Here is a 24,346-nt window from a genome sequence, read left to right as displayed (position 1 = left end):
GGAAGCTGAAGCTTGCTCTTGGAAATCCGGTGGCACTGAATCCAAGAAAGTCTTCAAAGTTTTTCTAGCAGTAATGAAGCCACGCAGGGTAGTACTCACCCAAGCTGGAAAGCTTCATTCAGCCTGAAAATACCAGCAAAATACTAATATAGACTTATGTGTAATCCCACACCAGCTTTGTTAGCTCAAAAACAGATGGAGACTGACAAACACCAACGAAGATCTACAACGTTTTCTGTGAATGGGCTTTTTCCTTACGGGTGTACATTTAATACTTCAGTCCTGCATGGTACTACTAAAGGAACTGCCTGCATATTAGGAACAGATGCCAGAGCATACCCACTTCTGAGCTGCAACAGGGCTCATGCTCTACAGCTCAGTGTGCACACATGGGAATTGGACTGCATCTTGACCAATATCCACTCTCTTCAAAATGAAGTGCCTTCCCTAGATAGAAACAGGAAAACAAGTTTCATCCATGCATCATCCTGTTTTGTTTCGATATGTACAGAAGGTGGAAAAAAACACTTAAAAACAAGCATCGTCAATGCCAATAGGTGTGGCTTTAAATGAATTTTGTATGGCAATGTGAACGATTACAAGTAAATAGCAGTAGAATTGATATGTACTATTGTGGAAGCAAAATATTGTAGAATAATGTTGGTGTGGGTTGAAGGGCCAGGTGACAGTTATATTGTCAAGCCATACCTAAAAGTCAATGTAGGTTAGTGACTGCCCCCTTTCCCTCAGTGTTGCTACCAGAGAAAAACAGAATGTGCACCTCTGAAATTTCAAGCTCAGGCAGCTAGATAAATAAACAAAAGTATCACAGCAGTGTGAAAGGAAAGCACTTTTTTGTGGAAACGCAAAACGTCTGCCTATTCAAAACATGTATTCCTGGCTCCCAACATGTGGGCAGAGTCAAAGTCCCTCTCCTAGTGATTCTAACATAATTGTTTGGCGACAGTGCACTGGCCGAGCCAGACAAAGAAAAATGAAAAATCCTTGTGAAGTCAGAATCTGCATGCATATGATGCTCCAAAACAGAGATGAAAGTTCGTTAAGTTTACTCCCTTCCCTTCCAGTATTGTTAAATCTGTAGTTAGGATGACAAGCCTTAGGATGCCTCTGCACACTCTGGAGTGCCATCTGATCTAATGAAATACAAGCAGTATTTCAAGCACTCTAAATCTGAACTGGTGTTTGCTGTTAAGATGGGCAAGCAGCCACAAAACATGTTGAAATAACAGCACTGGCTGTTCCAATGAAGTTGGACACTTCCTTTATGAGTTACTGACAATATTACCAACTACACTTACAATGCAATAAGGATCTGTTGCTTATTTGACAGCACCCTGCTCACTCGGTCCTAGCTAAGAGATCTAAAGAGAGCAATTCAAGACTTCCAACATTCACCCTTAATGCGCATCAAGTGTTTTTCAAATCTAGACGTAAATATACAATACTATTTGCAGCCATCATACTTTAACTTTGAATGCTAAACATCAATGCTTCTGAGGTGGCAAGGCACATTCACCTGCATTTTGGGTTGCTGGTGGTGACAGGGTTGTTTTAAAATGAAGTTTGGCAGATGCAGGCTGACGAGCCAAGAGTGGCGATTATAAGCAACAGCATTCTAGTTTACACCATAACAGAATGGAAAAACTAATAAAAACTGAGGGTGTTTTGGCAGTGACTGAAAGACTAATCACACACTGCACCAAAGAAATTGTGAATTTCTAAATTTAAGCTTAGAACTCACTGGTTTTAAACTCACACAGTAGAGCTATCAATGAACCTCTTATCTCCCACAAATGGACATTAAAAACAGCAGGAGTCTCCCAAGTGATCAGAGCTGAGAAACACTGAGATTGATGACATACTGTGTACAACCCAGACAATACTAGCACATTCATCATGCCCTCCGTTTACCTTCACACAAAGCCATGTGCTCATTCGTTTGTAAATACTGTTCTTTCAATATACTGCAAATCTTGGAAATGAAGGGGGTAAACTGAACCTTGGAAAGATGGAAATAGACACAGCCAATAACACAGACTTTGACAATTAAAAAAACAGAAAACGCAAGAAATTCTGCAACAGTAATTTGATGCATATTATGTCAAGAAATAAGTCATGGTGAAAGGTCTGCATCAATTATATCAGTATAATGAAGGTGAAATAGCCCTGATAAAGTTGAATGACAACTTCTCCAACCTACTCAGTGGCAATGCTAATTTGTTGCAGTGTTTGAGTTCTCAAATATCCTATGCGGACATAAAAGATGAAGAGATGATAGTGTTCAAGCTACAAAAGACACAGACCACTCGGACACTGCTTGAAGAAATGAAAGTATATACAAACCCCCATTACAAATAAGGGAACTCAAAAAGTATCTGGAAAGAGTGGGAAACAAACTTTGGCATATTGTTCTGTGCTAGAGCCAGGATAAGAGTATGGGCAAACTAATTTATGAGAAGCAATAAGAATACTCTGCACGAGGTACTCTACAAGTGACGGACATGCCATCAACAGATTTGTAGGGAAGCTCCGCACTTGACAACTACGTTCATCAACTGGCAGCTCATGGAAAATTCTGCTCTTTGTCAGCACTTGACCACAAAACAACAGACGGGAGAACTGCTGCAATCAATGGAGACTACATAAAAAGAAAGAGGCAGGCCAACAAACGCACAGAACCACCGGATGTGACCCCAATGACATTTCCTAATTGCACACTTCCTACAGATCACTGGGCAGACACTCCTCCCAAACCATTGACTATTTCTATCTTCTGCATATAATCATCTTAAATCTCTTCTCTCAAGTTTAAAAATCTTTGTTTTGATTTGGACAATTTCTTTATCTGCATAGACTCCAAGTAATCAGGTGAATTAGTTGTTGTATGAATTGTTTATGACAGTCTAAAATTTACTGAGAGTTTTTTTCTAAATCTATCTGCTCGTTCACTGAAATGGTATTTCTTGGTCCCCAATCTCTCCAATTTGCTTTTGTTCCTATTTGTCACTTTTGTGACCCTCCACTTCTTTTGCACTTGTTTTGTGAACAAAAATATAAAAGTGATAAATTAACAAGTTACTTACCTTCGGTAACTAATTTTCTTGTACAGACATATTCTAGTTGCAGATTCCTTACCTTAGAGTTTCCCCGAGGCGTCAGTCTGGATCTGGAGATTTTTTTCTTCGAGCAGTACCCTTGCGCGTCATTAGGTCGCGTTGGTCGACTCCGCATCCGCTGTTGGTGTTGTGTTTGCCGGATTTGACATCGTGGGTTGTATGGAGGTGCCACCCCGGCAAGCTAATGTCAGTTTATTTTCACGACTTTCCTCACCAGAAGCGCGAGCCATGAAGAACACGGACTCTGGTGCACCAGAACTAGGGCCCTGAATGGGAAGTCCCTGACCCTAGAAATAGACTCACAGCTCGGGGAGGATTGGTAGGTCAGTACAGAATCTGCAACTACAATATGTCTCTACCAGATCATTCGATACAGATGGTAAGTAACTTGTTCATCTGATAGAGACTTCTAGTTGCAGATTCCTTACCTTAGAAAAGATACCCAAGCAATATCATCCTTGGAGGGGTGTCTGTGAAACAAGATAATACTAGCAAGTCTTGCAGGACCGAATGGCCAGAGTAACCATCCCTTCGGACTGGACTGTCCAGGCAGTAATGTTTAGTAAACATTTGTAAGGATGCTCACGTTGTTGCCTGGCAGATGTCCAGGACAGGAACTCTGCATGCTAACAGTGGTTGCAGCTGTTGCTCTGATAGAAAGAGCACGTAAGTACTCCGGGGGTTTCTTCTTAGCCAATGCGTAGCACATTTTAATGCAGAGAACCACCCATCTGGAGATGGTTCTGTTCTGCACTACCTGATCTATCGTTGGACCCATATAGCCCACAAAGAGTTGATCATCCCCTGAACCGTTTGATATGATCAAGATGGAAACCCATTTCCCTTTTCGGGTCCAGACGGTGGAGTCTCTCCTCCTCCTTAGAAGGATGTAAGGGATGCATAAAGAGTAGGCAAGGTGAAGGACTGGCCTACATGGAAAGGTGTAACCACTTTCCACAGAAAGGAGGCCCTAGTGTGAAACACCTCTTTGTCAGGCTAGATGGAAATGTAGGACGGCTTATATGATATGCCCGGAGCTCAATCACCCTGCGGACAGATGTTATGGCCACAACGAAGGCTGTTTTCAAAGTGAGAAGCCTGAGAGTACAATTGTGGAGAGGCTCGAAAGGACGGCACATCAGAAATGTCAAAAATAAATTCAAATCCAATTGGGCATAATGAATGAAGATGGAGGAAAAATAAGTAAGGCCTTTAAGGAACTCATTTACAATAGGTGATTTAAACAAAGAAGGTTGAACAGGCAACCTAAAAAAAGCAGACACTACAGACAATCTTTGAGAGTGCCCATGGCAGAGCCCTGCTGGGCCAAAGAAAGTATAAACAAGAGAACCTCAGAAAGAGGGGAAGAAAATGGGTCAACAGACTTTTCTGTGCAAGATGCCACAAATTTCTTCTGATGACAGGCGTATACCATTTCGGTGGTGGGAAGTCTGGCTGCCAAGATTACGTTACAGACTTTGGGCGGAAGGTCATAAGCTGTCTACTGTCGCTGCTCAATCTCCATGCAAGAAGGCAAAGACTGGACAGGTTTGGGTGGCGGACCCTCCCCTTCTGCTTTGACAGAAGATTCTCCCGAAAGGTGCAGTCTGATTGGAGAATCAATGGTCATGCTCAAGAGCTCGGGATACCATACTCTTCGTGCCCAATCTGGAGCCACAATAATGACTTGAGTCCAGTCGTCCTTGATCTACTTGAGAATTCTGGGCAGAAGTGGTATTGGCAGAAAGGTGTAAAGGAGGCCTGAGTTCCACTCCAGATGAAGAGTCACAGAGCGAGTGCCGCCTTGGAAACTCCAATGCAAAAAAATGCTGACATTGCATGTTCTCTGCAGAAGCTCTCCCCAATGCTGAAAGAGAACTTGTGCCACCTCCAGATGGAGACACCATTTATGATCCACCAAGCATTGGCGGCTGAGTTTGTCCCCTCTGACGTTCAGAGAGCCCACCAAATGCTGAACCACCAGGGGTATGCCCTGATGTTCCAGCCATGTCCCGAGGCGTAGAGTCTCCTGACAAAGGGGCCATGACCCCATCCCGCCCTATTTGTTGCAGTACCACATGGTGGTGGTGCTGTCCATGAACACCTGCACCACTTTCCCTTTGAGAAAGGGATGGAAGGCTTTCAATGCTAGTCTGAACGCCATGAGCTCCCAAAGGTTGAGATGGAGCTCGGACTCCGCCGGAGACCAGATGCCTCTGATCGCCACCCCTCCCATGTGGCCGCCCCATCCCAGGAGAGATGCATCTGTCTCTACAGTCACATCTGGTTGGGTAAGGGAGAGGAATCTGCCCCCATCACGATTCAAAAGCCACCACTGCAGATCTTGCGCAGTCCTCTCTGAGATCTGGACCATGTCGGAGAGATTGCCATGATGCCAGGTCGATAGGCGCAGGTCTATGGTGGTGGGCTATTGTTCTATTAACAGGAGCCCCTGTCAGGCTTTGGATCAGGTCCCCAGCATGACATCCACTTGGGCTTCGTTGAAGGACAAAAGGGGTTCTGATATGGAAGCCCAGGCTGAAGCACCTCAGTCAGGAGGTTAGTCTTGACAGCCACCGAAGGCCGCTCAAGGTCCAAGACCTCGGCTGCTCTCTGCACCACCGTGGAGTAAGATGCCCCCGTAGCCACAGTTTGGGGAGAAAGCATACCAGCATCAGGGGTGGTATCCAGACCTCGGACTTCACCCAGTTCCTGAGCCCAGCCCATAGGGTCTTCTAGCTGGAATTCTAAAGGGTCCAGCGATCCCTCCCTACCCTCACCTAAGTCGTACCCACAGGAATAAGGGTCAACCTTCAATCTGGGGACCAGAGTCCCGCCGAAGTAGGAATCGGTGTTGGGCAATGACGATCCGACTCCATGTTGCAGTCGGTGAGGAATATAGGATCGGCACTGCTCGCGGACCCAGGCAATGCAGGGAGCTTCGACAAAGAAACCGTTGTCGGGGAAGGTTGCAAGGGTACGACTGATGCTGGTCTGGATATTTGGGTGCCCCTCCGAGCCGAGGCCAAAGCTGCAGAACCCGAAGGGGCCCCTTCTGACCCTGCGGGCCCCAAAGGTGTCACAGCAGGGCCGGACTGCCCAAAGATGAAGGTCATGGCCTTGGAAAATTCTTGTACATGGGCAGGGGTGACTTCGGCTCCCGGAAACTCAGGGAGGCAAGGAGCAGACCCAGAAACAGCCTCTGAAGATGGAGGCCGAGACCGAGGACGCTCCTTCTCCCGTGTTGAGTCATCCGACCGATGGGGTGAAGTCGAAGAAAGCTTGTGGTACTTCGGCTTCTTCTTCTTACCTGAGTGACCTGAAGATTTAGAGTGGGATGAGGAGGAGTGGTGACGGCTCTGCGAGCGGTCCCAAGACCTTCCTCTCAACTGACACCGATGTGGAGCTGGGCGTTGGGCTGCGAGCAGCTTTAGGGACCGCTCCCTCAAAGCCTTTGGGTTCATGGCCCAGCAGTCGGAGAACGACTTTTGATCGTGGTCGCCCTCCAAGCACCACAAACACACCATGTGCAGATCTGTCACCGACATCATGTGGTGACAAGAGTCGCAGGGTTTGAAGCCAGTCTTATGGGATGACATTGACACAACAGAAGTCAAAAATTGTTGGCAAAAAGTCCAAAGGCCAGTCAAAAAGAGACTGTAGGGTAGCTCTTCTCCAGATCTGCGAGTAGGCTGGATTTGAAAGAAAAGAACTGATGTCAGGGCGTCGGGGTGGCGTTTATATACAACCCGTGACATAATATCCAGCTACCACAATGCCGAGGGACGTGGAGTCAACCCATGTCACCTACTACTCAATGGTACTACTCAAAGAAAAACATCTCCGAATCCAGACTGACACTCGGGGGAAATACTAAGGTAAGGAATCTGCAACTAGAAGTCTCTATCTGATAGCAAAATGTTTTTGGTATTATTTTCTTCACCTTCCCTTTCATTGGGATTAGTAGGGATCCATTTTGAGTAGCATAAAATTTGGTCCCTAATTTTTCTTTCTAACTTATCTTGTTCCTTATGAAAGACAATGAAGTTAAAATATCCCAGAGACAGATGAATGACCACTTCTCCAACCTGCCCAGTGGACAACACTAATTTGCTGCAGTGTGAGTTCTCCAAATATCCATAACCATAAAAAGATACACAATTTTTTCTTTCAGAGATGTGACAATCCATCTTGGAGTTATTAGTTGCCCACAATCTATCTCCTATTGCTGAAATATTTAAATCACATTTCTGCTTCTATTAATTATGATACAAGACTGGGAATCTTTATATATACACACATTCAAAAATATATCAGATCTGTGATGAAGATATATGTTGGAAGAAACTTACTACTCTCATTTCTCCAGGTTTTCATAATGCCATAAATCTTTCAGATAGTAAAGCTGGATATTTTTGTATCAAGATCTAACTCTGGTCCTATTAACAAACAATTTTGTATTAGTGGCTTTGTTACAGTTTTTTATGTGTATAACTGACTTTTGAAACAGTGCTCCTTTTACCTAAATATCTTATTCATTATAGGAGCACAATAAAATATACTGAACTTCGAGCCTCATGAATTTTAAATTTGATAGTATTAATCGAAGTCCCTTAATGAACCTGCTGTGATCACCTAATTAGCAGTTTTTTACTTGTCCACTGGAACTGTATCTGGAGGTTGTGCCCAAAGCTTGGGATAGGGTGATACTGATTATATTTAGGTTTGGTCAGATCAGGAGCAATCTTTCACTTCCCCTAGGCCAGATTAACCCAAAACCTGGGCATAGTCGGGGGAGGTGAGCGCTTCCCCTTTTACCCCTGACCTGCCCCGTGACGTCTGATGACGATAGCGCACCTCATCGGAGGTCGCCCCCATTGCGCTGGAAGCTCAGCTTCCAGCGTGATCGGAACAGAAATGCTTGCATTTCTCTTCCAATCAGGTAGTGGGGGAGATCAGAGAGGCACCAAAGGAAAAAAAAAAGATTTGTTTACTTTTAGTAATGGAAGAAGGGGAGCGGCCCATCGGTCAAGGACCGCTCCCTAAGGGGGGCATTTTTTATTAGGCCTTTTCTACCGTCTTGGGAGCAGACTGGCCCATTTTAATTAGACCGATTCCCCCCCCCCCCCCACAAGGGGGGATAATTATTTTTGTTACAGGTGGAGAGCAACCCCTTAGTCAAGCAGATTGTCCTATTTTAATGAGGCCAATCTACACCCAAGGGGGACAGAAACAACTAGACACCAGGGATTTTTTTATTTTGTGCCAATTGCATGCAAGGTCAGAGAGGCACAGAGGAAAGGAAAAGCTTTGTTTACTTTTAGTAAGTGAAGAAGGGGAGCGGCCCCTTGGGCCCAAGGGGGGAATTTTTTACTAGGCCTTTTCTGCCCCCTTGGGAGCAGATTGGCCCATTTTAATTAGACCGATTCTCTCTCCCCCACCCAACCCCCCCCCCCAACCCTTTAGGCAAGGGTTGCTCCCCTAGGGAAATTTTATTTTAGGCCATTTCTGCCCCCAAGGGGAGCAGAAACCACTAGGCACCAGGGATTTTTTGTTTTTGTTTTACAGGTGGGGAGCGACCCCTTAGGCAAGGTCCACTCCCCTGTGGGCAATTATATTTTAGGCCATTTCTGCCCCTTTGGGGGCAGATCGGCCTATTTTTATTAGGCCCACCTGCCCCCAAAGGGGGCAGAAACCAGTTAGGCACCAGGGATTGGTGTGTGTGTGTGTGTGGGGAGGGGAGGTTTATTTTGGGGGGCAGCCCCTTGGGCAAGGGTCGCTCCCCATGGGGCACATTACTGTTTGCCATTTCTGCCACCCTTGGGGGCAGATCTGCCTATTTTTGTAAGGCCCATCTAGACACCAGGGAAGATTTTTCTTTTAAAAAGTAGAGGGTGGAGGTATGGCCATAGCCCCACACCAAATAAATGGGGACAAAGTTGTTCTGTCCACCGGTGGGCAGATGGAGCAATTTCCCCTGAACCAAAAATAAAAACTGTGGGGGTGGTGGCTACCAAAAAGTATGGGCATGGTTATGCCCCCACCCCAACTGAAGGGGGTAACAGTCTTTCAGCTCTCACCCCGCACACAAATATCTTATCCCAACAGCAAGCAAGAGGATATTTGATTATTTTGGGTTTTGATTTTATATTTGGGCCATGAGAGCTTGGCTAACTCTCAAAATCATCCCAACTGGAATGGTGGGGGCTGCACTTTTTTGACTGTTGGACGCTGCCATGTAGAAAAATCTATGAGACCCAGACACATCAGAAAACTAAACATCTGGGTGAGTCCAGGGTGGTGTGCTTCACATGCACCCCGCACCATTTTCTTACCCACAATGCCCTGCAAACCTCCAACTTTGCTGGAAATCACACATTTTCCCCACATTTTTGTGATGGAACCTTCCGGAATCCACAAAATTCCTACCACCCAGCATTGTTGCATTTATACCGATAGAAATTCTGCCCCACTTGTCAGTCTAAAAGCATTTTTATTCAAACTTCCATTTTGGACCCACTTTGGTTCCCCCTAAATTTTAACAGGTTTTTGGCTCTTCCTGGTCACAGACACTTGGCCCACCTAAACAAGTGAGCTATCATTTTTATCGGGGAACTGAGGATAACATTGGGTGGGAGGAAATTTGCGCCAGTGCGGTGATCCCACACAGAAATGTGGGTAACCTGATTTTTTTTTGTTAGCTAAAGTTGAGGTTTGCTGAGGATTCTGGGTAAGAAAACACTGGAGAATCCACGCAGGTCACACCTCCTTCGGGTGTCTAGGTTTCAGAAATGTCTAGGTTAGGTAGGCTTCCATAGATGGCTGCTGAGCCCAGGACCAAAAACGCAGGTTCGCCTCCCCCTTTTGCAAAAACAGATAGTTTTGTAATTGATAATTTTGATGTGTCCACGTAGTGTTTTGGGGCATTTCCTGTCACGGGCACTAGTAGGCATACCCACACAAGTGAAGTAACATTTTTTATTGGGCGATGTGGGCAAAAGGAAGTTTGTGGCTTCCTTTAGATTTCAGAACTTTGCAGCACCGAAATGTGAGGAAATAGTGTTCTTTTTCCAAATGTTGTGGTTTGCAAAGGAGTCTGGGTAACGGAACCTGATGAGAGCGCCACAAGTTACCCCATCCTGGGTTCCCATAGGTGTCTAGTTTTCAGAAATATCCAGGTTTGATAGGTTTTCCTAGGTGCCGGATGAGCTAGAGGCCATAATCCGCAGCTAAGCACTTTGCAAAAAAACAGCTCAGTTTAAAAAAAAAACTGAGGTGTCCATGTTGTGTTTTGGGCATTTCCTGTTGCGGGCACTAGACCTACCCACACAAGTGAGGTACCATTTTTATAGGGAGACTTGGAACGCTGTCTGGAAGGAAATTTGCGGCTCCTCTCAGATTCCAGAACTTTCCATCACCGAAATGTGAGGAAAAAGTGTTTTTTTGCTAAATTGTGAGGTTTCCAAATGATTCTGGGTAACACAACTTGGTGAGAGCCCCAAAAGTCACCCCATTCTGAATTCCCATTGGTGTCTAGTTTTAAAAAAATTTATAGGTTTGCTGGGTTTCCGTAGGTTCCGGCTGAGCTAGGGCCAAAATCCACAGCTAGGCACTTTGCAAAAAACAGGTCAGTTTTCTTTGGAAAAAAGTGATGTGTCCACATTGTGTTTTGGGGCATTTCATGTTGCGGGCACAAGGCCTACCCACACAAGTGAGGTACCATTTTTATCAGGAGACTTGAGGGAATGCTGGGTGAAAGGAAGTTTGTAGCTCCTCTCAGATTCCAGAACTTTGCAGCACCGAAATGTGAGGGAAAAGTGTTTCTTTTTACCAAATTTTGAGGTTTGCAAAGGATTCTGGGTAACAGAACCTGGTGAGAGCCCCACAATTCACCCCATCCTGGATTCTCCTAGGTGTCTAGTTTTAAAAAATGCACAGGTTTGGTAGGTTTCCCTAGGTGCCGGCTGAGATAGAGGCCGAAATCCACAGCTAGGCACTTTCCCAAAAAAACCGTCAGATTTCAATTTAAAAATGTGATGTGTTCATGTTGCGTTTCCTGTCGCAGGCACTAGGCCTACCCATACAAGTGAAGTACCATTTTTATCAGGAGACTTGGGGGAACACAGAAAAGAAGAACAAGTGTTACTGGCCCTTGTTTTTCTCTACATTTATTCTTTCCAAATATAAGACAGTGTGTAAAATAGAAATCTATTTGAGAAATGCCCTGTAATTCACATGCTAGTATGGGGACCCCAGAATTCAGAGATGTGCAAATTACCACTGCCTCTCAACACCTTATCATGTGCCTATTTTGGAAATACAAATGTTTCCTTGACACCTATTTTTCACTCTTTATATTTCACCAAATGAATTGCTGTAAACCCAGTATACAATGAAAACCCATTGCAACGTGCAGCTCATTTATTGGCTCTGGGTACCTAGTGTTCTTGATGAACTTACAAGCCATATATATCCCCGCAACCAGAAGAGTCCAGCAGACATAACGTTATATTGTTTTCAAACATCTGCCATAGCTGGAAAAAGTTATATATGAAAACGTGGACAGAAATGGTTCTTATTTTCACCTCAAGTTCAATAGTTTTTTATTTTAGCTGTTACTTTCTGTAGGAAAACCTTGAAAGGTCTACACAAATGACACCTTGCTGAATTCAGAATTTTGTCTACTTTTAAAAAATGTTTAGCTGTCCGGTTCCAGCATTGGTTTCACACCCATTTCTGTCACTAACTGGAAGGAGGCTGAAAGCACAATTTCTTTTAATTTTTTAAATGGGGTGTGTCCCAGTAAAATGCCAAAATTGTGTTGAAAAATTTGGTTTTCTGATTCAAGTCTGCCTGTGCTTGAAAGCTGGGAAGATGGTGATTTTAGCACTGGAAACCCTTTGTTGATGCCATTTTCAGGGAGAAAAATCACATGCTTTCTTCTGCAGCACTTTTTAAAAATAAACAAAAACTAAATTTTAGCTTTATTTTGACTAATTTCTAGGTTTTCTCCAGGGGAACCCAGAAACTCTGGGTACCTCTAGAATCCCTAGGATGTTGGAAATAAGGACACAAATTTGGGGTGGCTAGCTTATGTGGACAAAAAGTTATGAGGGCCTAAGTGCGCACTACCCCAAATAACCAAAAACAGACACGGCATCTGAGGGGGAAAAGGCCTGGCACCGAAGGAGTTAATATGACTGGTTGTTGACTTTCTGTTTTTCTGTTAGTGTGTTGCGGTGGATTCAGACTATTTTATTGGTGGCTTTGGCTATCCCTGTCATCATAGTGGATCGATATGTGTTTTTTTTTTTGGGCTGATGGATGGTGACTACCGCCCACCAACTGTATGTTGCATTCATTATTTTGCACACCAACAGAGAGCATACGGCTTGAGAACTTACTGAGTGATCTAAATCATCTTTTAAGTTACATATTATGGCCAAGACAGCCCACAACATGGTGCGTCTTATCCCTCTTTTACGATACCAGGGATGGTCACCTGCTTATGTGTTTTAGGCTGGGTCTTGTACCATTTCCTTTACGCAGAGATATCCACAATTGTATTGGCTCGTATCCTTATGACAATTTATTACAATGCACTTTATGTCTTCTGTAAGTTTTCACTTTATCTCTTCAAGTAAGACGTTTATTGTACTTATGCCTAAATCTGCAAATTTTGCACAATGTAGACTGGCACTTTGCATTTACAGATGCTTGCATTGCTGTTAGCATGCTATGCCTTAAGTCAATATTTGTCTGCTGCCATCAGTCTTGACATCTAAATTATGTTGAACTATATTTTTGATCTGTTGCTTGTATGGGTCTTGTAACTGAGTAAAGATTAATTGATTGATTGATTACTCGGCCACTGATATATTATGCAAATTCCTGATATTCAATGGGGCATACAATGGCTACCACCTTTGTTGTTGGGAGGTTTTGAAGAGATATCTGTAGCCCACCCAGTAGGATTCTGAAACATTCTGGGCCAAATTTACCAAGATGTTTCTTAAAAACCTAATACCCTTTATATCCTTTCTCCTAGAATGCAAGAAATACAATTGCGTTTAAGGAACTTTTGTTTTAGACCAAGTATCCTGCAATTCATTAAATTCAGTTTCATGGTTCTGTGAAATGCCTGCCAGGTTTCTGATATACCAATACAGAACTGATCCGTTTGTGTAATTGTTTCCAGCCTAAAAGCCCAATAGGTATAACAGAGGCTCACCGTACCCACACTCTTCAAGATAAGTTTGATTGGTTCATTAGGAATACCACTGAGCCACATTAAAATTGTAGAGGTGTCAAAGTTTATATTTGTAAGGACAGTTCTATTGAAAATGGCTTTGCTTACAAGTTAAAGCTCAAAAGGTACAAATCACTATGCACAGAAAAGTAAATGATTTCTAAAGGGAAATCGTGGTGCAAGTTGTTAAAAATTTTAAAGATAGGGTTTGTAGAGAATTTTGGCAGTTGGTGTAGCAAGGATCATCCAATCTTCCATTGAGGCTTAAGAATGTATAAATGCATGACACTAAATATGAAGAATACAATTTGAGGGTGCGTAATGGCTCAGAAATAGTACTGCCTTGTGGTGCACATGTAGCCGACTTGCCTATTAACAAATGTATTACTTCTATGAACATCTTGGAAGCAATTAGGCAAGCAAATTTAGTTTGTGCTGCTTGCCTAATACCTCTGGATTAAATCACTCCTAGTGCAAGGAGCGATTTGTACATTTTGCTTGTATAAATGGATCCATTTAAACTGCTAGTTTCTTGGAAAGGAGTGATAGTCAAACTGTTTTTTAAAAGGGCCCAAAAAGTGAACCAGTCTGCTACAGGTTAATTTTGCTTATGGATATGGTGTTAAAGCAGTCGAAAATCTAGTTCCTGATAGATTAAAATGTTGAGTTGTAAAAAAAAAAAAAAAAGTGTTTTGTCTTTTGCTAGGTAGCTCATAAATCTTTAGCTAGAAAGATGACATTCTTTTGCTGTGTTGTTGGTTTTATATCAAACGACTCAGCTGCTCAGATCGTCTATGGACAAGATAAAAGGCTATCAAAGTCCAAATGGCCTAGTTATCAGACACTGAAACTTGCGTCCAGGTGGAACTGTTGCTTAACTACTGTCATTCTAAGATGATTCCAAAACAAAATGGTCTTAAGCAGAGCTGTTTAATAACACCAATTTTAATTAATTTGCTTATTTACCTTATTTAATTAGTCAGGCCAATTTGTATTTTCCTAAATTAGTATCTACTCATGCAGATGAACCCGTTTTACTGGACCTTATATCATTTTGGCTGCAGAGGACAAATTATTTTCTTCAAAAATATTGTCCTTACAATTTGAGGATCAATACAGATTACACTGAAGAGATGGTGCCTAGCAATGTTATACGTGAGATTGTTGATATGTATCTCTTTCTGGACTTGTTATTTACACAATCTTAATGTTTCACAGTTTCAGAGAATAAAATTAAAGGCCATCTTAGTTCTAGCGAGACATAGCTTACGCTCTGGTGGTTTATTAAGACATTTTTTGAACGGTCACAACTAGTAATATCATTCTTGAATCCCTGTAGGATTCTTGGATCGCAGGATTGAGTATTCAAATTTACATGGCTTAATAATGAAGCAAGCTTTAACTTTTCCTTGGATCTAAATGCTTTAAGCAATGAGATCTGCGATGGATTTACGTGCCTGCTAGCCTTAGGCTACATGCCAAAGTTTAAAGTTTTAGAAGAATTTGAGAAGAGTAAACAAGCTCATGTTACAAACTTGTCTGGGGCCCACTTAAAGGGATTTTGTAAAAGGGCATCTGGTGGCGAAGATAACATCCATCACTTCAGATGGCAAATCAAATGCAGTCACATACAGGTGAGTCTTTCAATTAATTTAGAGTGTCCAGTTTTTCAATAAATGTAAAGTGTCCAGAATGAATTTCTAGTCCCAGGGTAAAAGTAGTGTGGAGGATCCCCATGAGGAACACAAACCGGGCGCAGAGCAAAGGTGGAATTAATTGTCTAAGTACAACTGGGCAATAAGAACAAATACTGAGCCAGAATATCGGATGTCTCTTACCTTTGGTATGTATGTAAATTCTTTGAATTTTGAGGTATCAAATTATTCAAAAGTCCCTCTTGGTCTATACCTACCCTTCTTTAAAGAGAAGGTGAAACCTGAAAGAGAATGAAGGTTACAGAGGGAACAGAGTATGGTGCAGAGAGGGAAAGGCTGCATACCTACTTTACCTTTGGTTATGGTGGATAGTTCATTCACTATGTAGTTTCCTTATCTCTGAAACTGGATTTTTTAGCATGGATTCATGACTCCCGAAAGTACCCCCTAGAACCTACTAGCTCTGCCTCACGCTGCCCCTTGAGTTTCCAGGCCAGCAGGCATAAGAAGACACAAGGGCTACAATCAAAGTACCCATCAAAGTATCCTTTACTCCAACATGGCATAAGGTGGGTAATGTTTCAACCTTGGTGGTCAATCTCGGACATCAACTTCACACATCTGCTGCAACTCTTGAAACTCTAGATATATACTGGTACCTAAGGCCAGCATAGCAGTTCACCTTATCTTCTTAGAAACCCTGTGCAAAGAAGAAAAGTGAGGCTCACAGCAGAAGAGGAACATCACACTGTCATCAATCTTGACAGCTAAGATAGGTCTCTAGTTTTAGAAAAGTCTTAAGTTAATGCGAGGGGAGGGTGAGGAATATGAATGCCAAGATTGTACAGAAGCAGCCCAAACTAATAAACATGAAATGGGAAGCCCCTCCGTGTGGTAAGATTGTAGTCAGAGTCTCCCAGAAACTATAAGTGTGACATCAGCAATTCTTTGAAGGCTGCTAGATTTTCAGCCAAATGAACTGATGAATTATTTGATGACAAGTGCTTTCTAGTACAAATGGATACCTAGAGAGGAAGTAGGGAACCTTTTATTCACGGCACCAGCTTTATATGGACCTATTGTAATACTGCTTGGTGGCATGGCCACTGTCAAAGGACTCTAAACACCTTAGCTTATGATGGAGGGGGTTTAGTGCACATTATGGGTTCCATCAATAACCCTGTTAGTGCTCAGGACATATCAAAGAACTGTCTGTGGGCTAACAAAGCTCCAACAAACCAAAGAAGCAAATATAAGAACTTTTGCCCCTACCTAATCTCTTATCTTTCTCAAACCTCATTATTAGCAGTCACTTCTAAATTTGACATTGACATTTCATGGACAGTGGCAAGACAGTATGAGGCAAGTAACAATGCTACAAAACACTAACTAGGCCATAGGATTTAAGTAGGTCCGTCACTGCAACACTTCAACTCAGAAGGCAACTAGCCCTTCTTTCAAAGCAGGTCCACCTATGTATACAGATTTCCAAACCTTCCTAAGAGAAAGCAGCTAATCACAATTTCTTCAGTAATCAAGTAATGAGTTCCTCGAATTGCACACAATAGTGGACATGCATCTCACTTGTTTCTGATAATGGCCACAACAGTAACTAGTAATAAAATGTTTCAGAATTCATGGAGTCTTCCAAACATACGTATCTGTGTCAATCTCAATGTCAGATTTATTAAAGTCCTTGCTGGCAAATTATTATGATGTACAAGCCAGATAATCTATTCTACCTTTGCTCTTACTGTAGGTTTCACTATCTCTTCTGAATTGAGAGCAATAATCTTGCTTTTCTTAGTAACTTGAGATGAGAGTAAGACATGTAGATAATACTGTTAATATATTGCTCCATGTTCATTCATGCACCAATAGTGATCTCTTTTGTTTTAAACTAGTACACAAACAGGACAAAGGCAATATCAACCTACACTAGCTCTACGACCCCAGAAAACTATCAGCAGCTTCATCAAAGACTGTCACCTTCAGACAGCCCCACCTCCTCAGCATAGCATAGCAACCCCATGAAGCAAACCATAAGCAACCGCACAAGCTGACACACCTTTCTGATTAGGTCTGCACAGTGCTGCAGCAAGCTGCTTTGCTCAACTGAATTCCAATGGATAGCAAAGGGTTGATCTCAGGAAGCACCTGTGGACTTCCTGAGACCAGGAGTTTGCTACCTCAAGCGTAAAGATAGCAAGCACACAACATATTCTTGCACAATCAAACTGATCAAATCCAGTTAAACAAAAGACTGACCACAAAAGCAATTGAGGTGTTGCCGAATATTTTATACACATTCTGCATCTGTTTGCATGTAACTTAGTGTAGTTAAGAAAAAGTTGAAGACGGTCTTACAGCTCTAGGCAGCAAATGCAGAAATGGACTACGAAATCACAATATTCCACAAGTGACAGAGGTTACACTGCTGTGCTGTGTGAAATACTGTATTTTTCCTTTATGTAAACTTTATGAAGGAACAGTGCTAGCTCTGCCGCTCGGTTTACTCTGGAACTGCCACGAAGCACTTCAAGATTACAATGGAAGATCTGTTGCTCTCTCCTTGATGCAGTTCTTAAGAGTGGCTGAACATGGGACAGTAGCTCTCCTCACATGGAAGAGTAGGCTCCTAGGGCGATCAGAGGTTTGCCTGGGTGTGGAAAGGGACCTGGGAAGGGGACTGCCTTTCCCTAGAAGTGAGGAAACAACTTAATTAACATGACTCACTGGGTGCTGCTAATCGTGCGGGATAGCTTACTTGAGGAGGATGAGGAAAAGCACAGCACCAGAGTGGAGACTTTATGTCCCAGATCCTGGGAGGGACAGCAAAAATCAAGTTCTTAAGTATTACACTGCCACAGTAGCAAAGTCTTTCCCGACACATGGTGGAGCAATAGCTTATCTTCCACTGGACTGAGCAAAACATTCTCACAACTAACGCCAATAACTGAAGAAAAAAATGTAAGCCTGGAAAACACTCCAGTGAGTTGATCCTAAATGAAAGATACTGCACTTAAGCAAACGACTGAAGAAGGCTGTACCAAAGGTTCCCTCTATGCACTATGTTAGCATGAGCCTTGAATACAGTGAACAGTCTCTAGCCAGATCTCAAAAGCAACACTGCACAAAAGGAGCATGCAAGAACTTTCTGAGGCAAAGAAGAGTATGTTTAAGAGCCAACAAATACTGAAAAGAAAGCACAGCTCAAAACTCTTCCGTTAAAATATTAGCCCAGATTGTATATATACTGAGCTAGCAAAAATGCAAATGAAGTGCCTGTGGTCTGAGATATGACTATTAAGCATTGAATATTGCAGCAGATCAAACAAATTAGCTATGCCTAACATTTTAAAACAGTGAAACATTTTGTACATCTATTCTAAGTCAGTAAGGCATAGTCTAAGCAAATTAACTGACAGTGCATTCCCTTACATTTACTTACGTCCTACGAATTTTGCAGACCGTCAGTGTGTGTTGGTTGGGGTGCAGTGGGGTGGACCGGTTAGGAGGGAATGTTAAACACTTTCAGTGGCTCACTTACTTTCTGCAGGTCAGTGTGAAGCTGCTTCAACATGACTTCCAGTTGGTATACTTTTCCAGTTAGATCAAGAGGTGTGTCCTCACTAAAAAAAAAAAAAAGACCTCAATTACAGAATATCCAAAAAATAATTTGTATGCTTTTATTTTTATTATCATTTAGGAGGACACAACTGACATTTAAACAAGTATAATTCAAATTGATAGTCTATGTTACTCAAACTTGTATCCTAAGCTTCTCTTCAAATGTATGTAAATCATACATTAACTCCATACTCACATTCACTACTTTGTAGCCCCAACCTACATATTATACTATTGCCTTCTACTGGTAGTGTGGCATTGTAACGCTTGCTTAAGCTAGCCAACGCACCACGTTCTTTATAGTTGTTTGGTTGTGTTTGGTTAGTGGAGATGACCCCCAAAAGTGAGATAAAGTTGTTGAGATGTTTTCAAATGTGCAGAGCCCCTGATCTCCTTGCTTCAAGACCTGTTAATGCAGGTGTACCTATATTTCCCAGATATACTTTGATCCAGAAATGGGGACATTTAATTTCCATGGTGGTGGCAGGACATTGCAGGCTAGGCTCATGCACTCAACAGATACACTGGTGAGGATAAGACCCATGCCTAAAAAAATAAATTGCAAACAAAAACACATGCCCAAGCGACAAGTCAAGTAAATATAAAAGGTTGATTGCAGAGGCCCATTCAAGCCATGAACCTAAAGGGACTGGAAATATATACCCAATTAAACGAGCTCCATTGAGAAAAATCTTGCATTGAAGGGCACTACCACACCTACATAAAATCATGCTAGTCATCGCAGGGACGTTGCTGATAGGGACCAACTGAAACCTAATTCTATAAAACTCTTTATACATCTTTTTTGTATTGTTGCGTTTTACACGTACTTATATATTTGGGGTTAGATTTTTGAGTAGCACACCTATGAAACTTATCTGTTTAGGGAAGCAAAAGGAGGCACAGCAGTGAGGAACTTTCAGCTGATATCAATTTGCCTGGCTTTGGAAATATGATGCTAAGACATCCACAAGCATTTTGTTAGTTTCCTCTGCACCATTTCAGTATTTGAACAAATTAATTGGCATAACCTGAGGCTGGCCTCACCCTCAGTACAACTCAGCTTTTGAGACTGAGTGATTTCAATATATCCATCTAAAAGTGAAACATATGCAAGAAGCAAAGGAGGCTTTAGTGAGTTGCATCACAGGATGGCGACTAAAGGTCTACGACAGGATGGCGACCAAAGGTCTACGACAGGATGGCGACCAAAGGTCTACGAATGCAGACACTGGAACTTAATGACCCTTTTCCCACCCTCATGTTTAAAAATGAACAAAAGACAATTGCATGAAACGTGGTCTGTGACCTGGTCCTAGCATTCCCACCAGGCCACACACTAGGTTATTTTTTCCGTGGGTGTCAGAGAATAGAAAAAATCCTGCCCGCCCTCAAGTAAAGGCAACAAGGAATCAGTAACTTTACCACCCCTACACCTCCCCACTACCACTGAACCTTGGTACACTAGTGTTCTTATTAGAATGCAGGCTTTTTAAATTAAGTGTTTATTACAATTTTTTCTTTTACAAGTGGTAAAGACTTGTTATTACTTTGCTGTAGCATAACTATTGCAATTTACTGTTATCCATTTGAGATGTTATTTATTTGAAATTGATTGCTTCCGACTTTAAAATTAATAGCTAGTAGATGGGCACATTTGAATCCTTGCTAATACAGTTCCTTCTCCTAGTTACTCTTATTTTGGTAAACTCCATCCAGTATATAAATATATTCCTTAAAAAAGTAATTGTTTTTGCTGCTACCATGCAACTTAAAAGGTCTTGTGAGGTACTGTGGAACTGCAACACCACAGTACCGTGGGAGTAGCATGGTACCAAAAAATTATAAAACTAAATTAAGAGAACAGCAATCTCCAAAAGGCTGTGCAAAGCAGGTATTGGGAGCACCACTGCAGGTTGGGCCTGGGCTTGGCCATAAGCCAGGCCATGCAGACAACCCGATCTGTGCAAGGCCAAAGGCCATGGCAGTAGTGGTTGTGTGTCCCATGATGGGTTGGGCACATGGCCTGAGACCACCCCTGCTGCACTTGGCCTTTTGTCAAGCCCAGTGCCAAAAACCCCTGGGCACCACACCACCCACTATGCATGGCCTATGGGAAACCCTTATGTTTTAACATGTACACACTGGGATGTGACCCAAAGCATTACGCCTGCTCAAGGCAATCATAACAAGGAGAAAAGCTTTTATTTCCTATGCATAAACAATTTTCAATGTGTTCAATATTTTACTGTACACATAAACATTTAGAAAAGTGTTAAAACATTGTTTTAAATTTAATTTCCAGTATGGGGCAATGGTATCTATATTAGTGCATGGCAATGAAAAGTCCATCAGAGCTGGGGAAGAGAAGAGAACACACTTTTCTGGTAGATACAATGTTTTTTTTTCTTTGTGGCTTTGGTGGAACGCATTGCATCATGACTGAATGCTGTGCTATGTTGAATATGACAATTTCCTTTTAAATATATTCTAAAATTCTCAGGGCCTGATTTACTTTACAGATATCCTGTCTGCGGTATTACGATCCCATTATTTCCAATGGAAATGGAAATCGTAATAAGGCAGACGGGCTATCAGTCAAGTTTGTGCTTGAGTAACCTGTCTACGAAACTCTAAATCAGGTCCTTATTCACAGACATGATAACAGATATGTTTTTTTCAATTTTTTAACTGACAAATATGGTTCTCACAAGCATCTTTTTGCATATTTCAAAACAAAAATTGTTTTTATAATTTTTCAGTTTTGGGGCGCGGGGTGAAATACCATCAGAAATTGGGAAAAAAAATCAAACAAATTGTGTGCTCATGTTGAGGTTCAGCCACCGGCTTGTCTTGGGCTACTTTCTTATAGATATAACGCCACAGCAGTGAGTGAAGCATACCCTATGTTGGAGTACAAAGGTCTGATATCTTGTTGTGTGGCAAGTACTTCTGATGGAACACAGTTGCCAGCTTGTAAATTAGAACTGCATCAGAAGACGTCAACGCATCCTCTTTCCGTCTCCACTTTGTAGCATTTGGTTGGCTAGTGCACCTGCTTTAAGATGTTTGATCATCCTAGAAGTTACAAAAGAGTACTTCTTCCAAGTGTCCCTGCTGAATTCTTGGTGGCAAAGGTTGCATGTCACCACTTTTTTCCATACTTTCTTTTTTCCAGATGGAATAGAGAAGCAGTGTCAGGTGATGGATTTAGTATGGGTCCCCGATTGCTGCACCTCGTTCAGAGGTCCTTCACATTCCATCTGGTCTGCTCCAGATGCCATGTATTCTGGATTTTTTTGTTAAATACTCCAAAAAAAGAAATACAAATTATAGTAAAAAGGAGAGAGACTTAAGAGTTCACGAGATGTGGATATACTTAAGTGAAAATCTCTAATGAGGGTAATGTGGCAGGAACATCTTCCAAATGCATCAATACAGCCATATAGGCCAATCAGATGTGTTTTTACTGTGAGTCACGAGTACCACAATACCATTTTTTGGCTACCCATCTCTTAGAAACACAGAAATTTTAATTAGAATTACCAAAGAGCTTGGTTATTTAGGCCTGTCAGGAAATCACTGTTTTCAAACTTTAAATAAAATAAAATTACCAGTTCACAGCAAATACAACTTAAAAAACAAAATACTTCTGGGTTCTGCAGAGGGACCCAGCAAAATAAGTAAAGGCCTTGTGGGAGAGACAGCGCACTAATATTTGCTGTATGGGTCCTGTGCTACTAAATTGGACAATAACTAGATAAATAGTTAAGAATGAAAGCAGACATCAGATTGGTCACTCAGAAACCATTAATACTAAGCACCAAACTTTTAGAAAAAAGCTGAAACTAATTTGCTCATCACCATTGTACACTTCTGTTTTCCAGGGCCACATTTCTCTGTATAAAACTGCAGTCTATCATGGCCTCGCGGAGTACTCCACAACAGCAGACACCGAAAACACCACCACCGGTGGATTACCAAAGGAGATGATGCAATTATCCCGTACGTCTCCTCTGCAGTACAACCATCAGGACTGAAAACGAATCGGCAGTGTGTCCGTTAATAAATTACCAGCTGGCGAAAAAAGTACAAGAAATTATGTGCACCTTGTGCAAACAGGTGCTCCAAGGCAGCACTCCACAGAAATGAAGAGACTGTGGAAGCACGTGGGGGCTATGCATCCTAACAACATAGCTTTTGTTGAGGTGTAAAAGACACAAGCAGCAGGAGTAGAAACTGATGTGTTAAGAGCAAGAGGAGGACAATGAGAATATGCAGCATTTCGCTACAGAGTGCAAGCACTGCTTAAAAGTTGTGATTTCAGGACAACTAATAAAATACTTTTTTCTAGAGAAATTGGAGACCACCTACAGCAAGATCACATAGCTGCACAAAAAATGTGAAGAAAAAAAGTATATCACATCAAAAATAATTTTAAAAAAATACAACATTGTAAAATAATAAAACTACAATAGTTGTACACTGTGTAAAAAAAAAAAAAAACTTCTAAAAAGCTTTAAAAAACACAATTTTTCAGGAGATAAAGGTTTGCATCCAATCTTTTCTGCTCCCCACAAGAGACTGTGTGCAGGGGGTGGGGGGGGGGGGGGGGGGGGGGGGGGGTGACACTGGATGGTTGCAGAGAGTTGGGCATAAGATTTGGTCGGAGTCCAGGTTTTGTGCCCAAACCCCCCTACTGTGAACAGCTGTATGCCTGGCTCTGTAGGGTTCCCCACATGAGTTCCACATACATTATTACCTCTAGAATATGATACAAAGATACACAACTACACTATTTCCGATTTATTTGTTATCATCACTGTGTGGGGATTATACATGGCTGACCAAGGGAGTGACATTGAGAAGGTGTAGTTGAGCCACCCCCTCACTGGCTTTTTTTTACAGTATGACTGTAGGAAGGTCTCATGTTGGTACCTTGGTTGTTTGCAACGTTTGAACGGAACATTACTGTGTCTGAGTTCCGTGGAGTGGGAGTAGTAGTTTATCATGTATTTTATGTTTTTCCTGTTTACGATTCCAACATTCAACCTGAATAACAAGAGATGGGTAGGTTGGATATATTGCGGTGTCATTAGGCAGGGTACACGGGCACCTAAACCACGTCACTAATACTTTGGGTTGAATGGTGATTGCTCTAAACAGCTACACTTTCCTGACATGGAATGTTAGGGGTATGCCATCAATTTCCGAAAGGTACAAAATACTCTCCCTCGAACTGATGTGATTATCCTTAAGCTGAGCACAGTGGAGGTACAGCACAGAAGGAGTGGACATTTATTTGTCCTGAGTTTCTCATCCAGGAATGCCTTAAGCTGGATTAAGAGAAGGTACATGTGATTCTACTCAACGGAAACAATGGCTTTAGGTTCCCAGTGATTGAAATTATATATATGCCAACAACGTGTTGTTGGTTTCTTAGGAAATTAATGCTCTTTACCTGACTGCTGCTGGAGTGCCAAAGTCTTATTTACTGAATTAGAACCTTTAGGGAAATGTGACATGCGGGTGCGTCCAGTGCCGACGTTTGGGAGCACGCCGTTACCATGGATGAGTACTGAAGATATATATGTACATATTTTTTGTTTTGCTAATATCTTGGGTGCCATATAACAGATCTTAACAAAACTTTCCATACATCCATCCCAGTTCTT

The 24,346-nt window shown here is 42.2% G+C and overlaps 1 protein-coding gene across 4 annotated transcripts in view; it reads right to left on the bottom strand.

The window, feature by feature from the left end:
- SIPA1L3 (signal induced proliferation associated 1 like 3) overlaps positions 1-24,346 on the bottom strand; it is a 635,337-nt gene that overhangs the window by 7,394 nt on the left and 603,597 nt on the right. For all 4 annotated transcript variants that reach the window (XM_069207242.1, XM_069207245.1, XM_069207243.1 and 1 more), the window contains one exon: positions 18,592-18,673. In XM_069207242.1, the coding sequence (XP_069063343.1) occupies positions 18,592-18,673 (82 nt within the window). The remainder of the gene's footprint in view (positions 1-18,591; positions 18,674-24,346) is intronic.

Source organism: Pleurodeles waltl, chromosome 9 (assembly GCF_031143425.1).
Source record: "Pleurodeles waltl isolate 20211129_DDA chromosome 9, aPleWal1.hap1.20221129, whole genome shotgun sequence".
Taxonomy (NCBI): Eukaryota; Metazoa; Chordata; class Amphibia; order Caudata; family Salamandridae; genus Pleurodeles; species Pleurodeles waltl.
The sequence above is the reverse complement of the archived record's forward strand: the minus strand, read 5'-3'. Positions and strand labels throughout refer to the sequence as shown.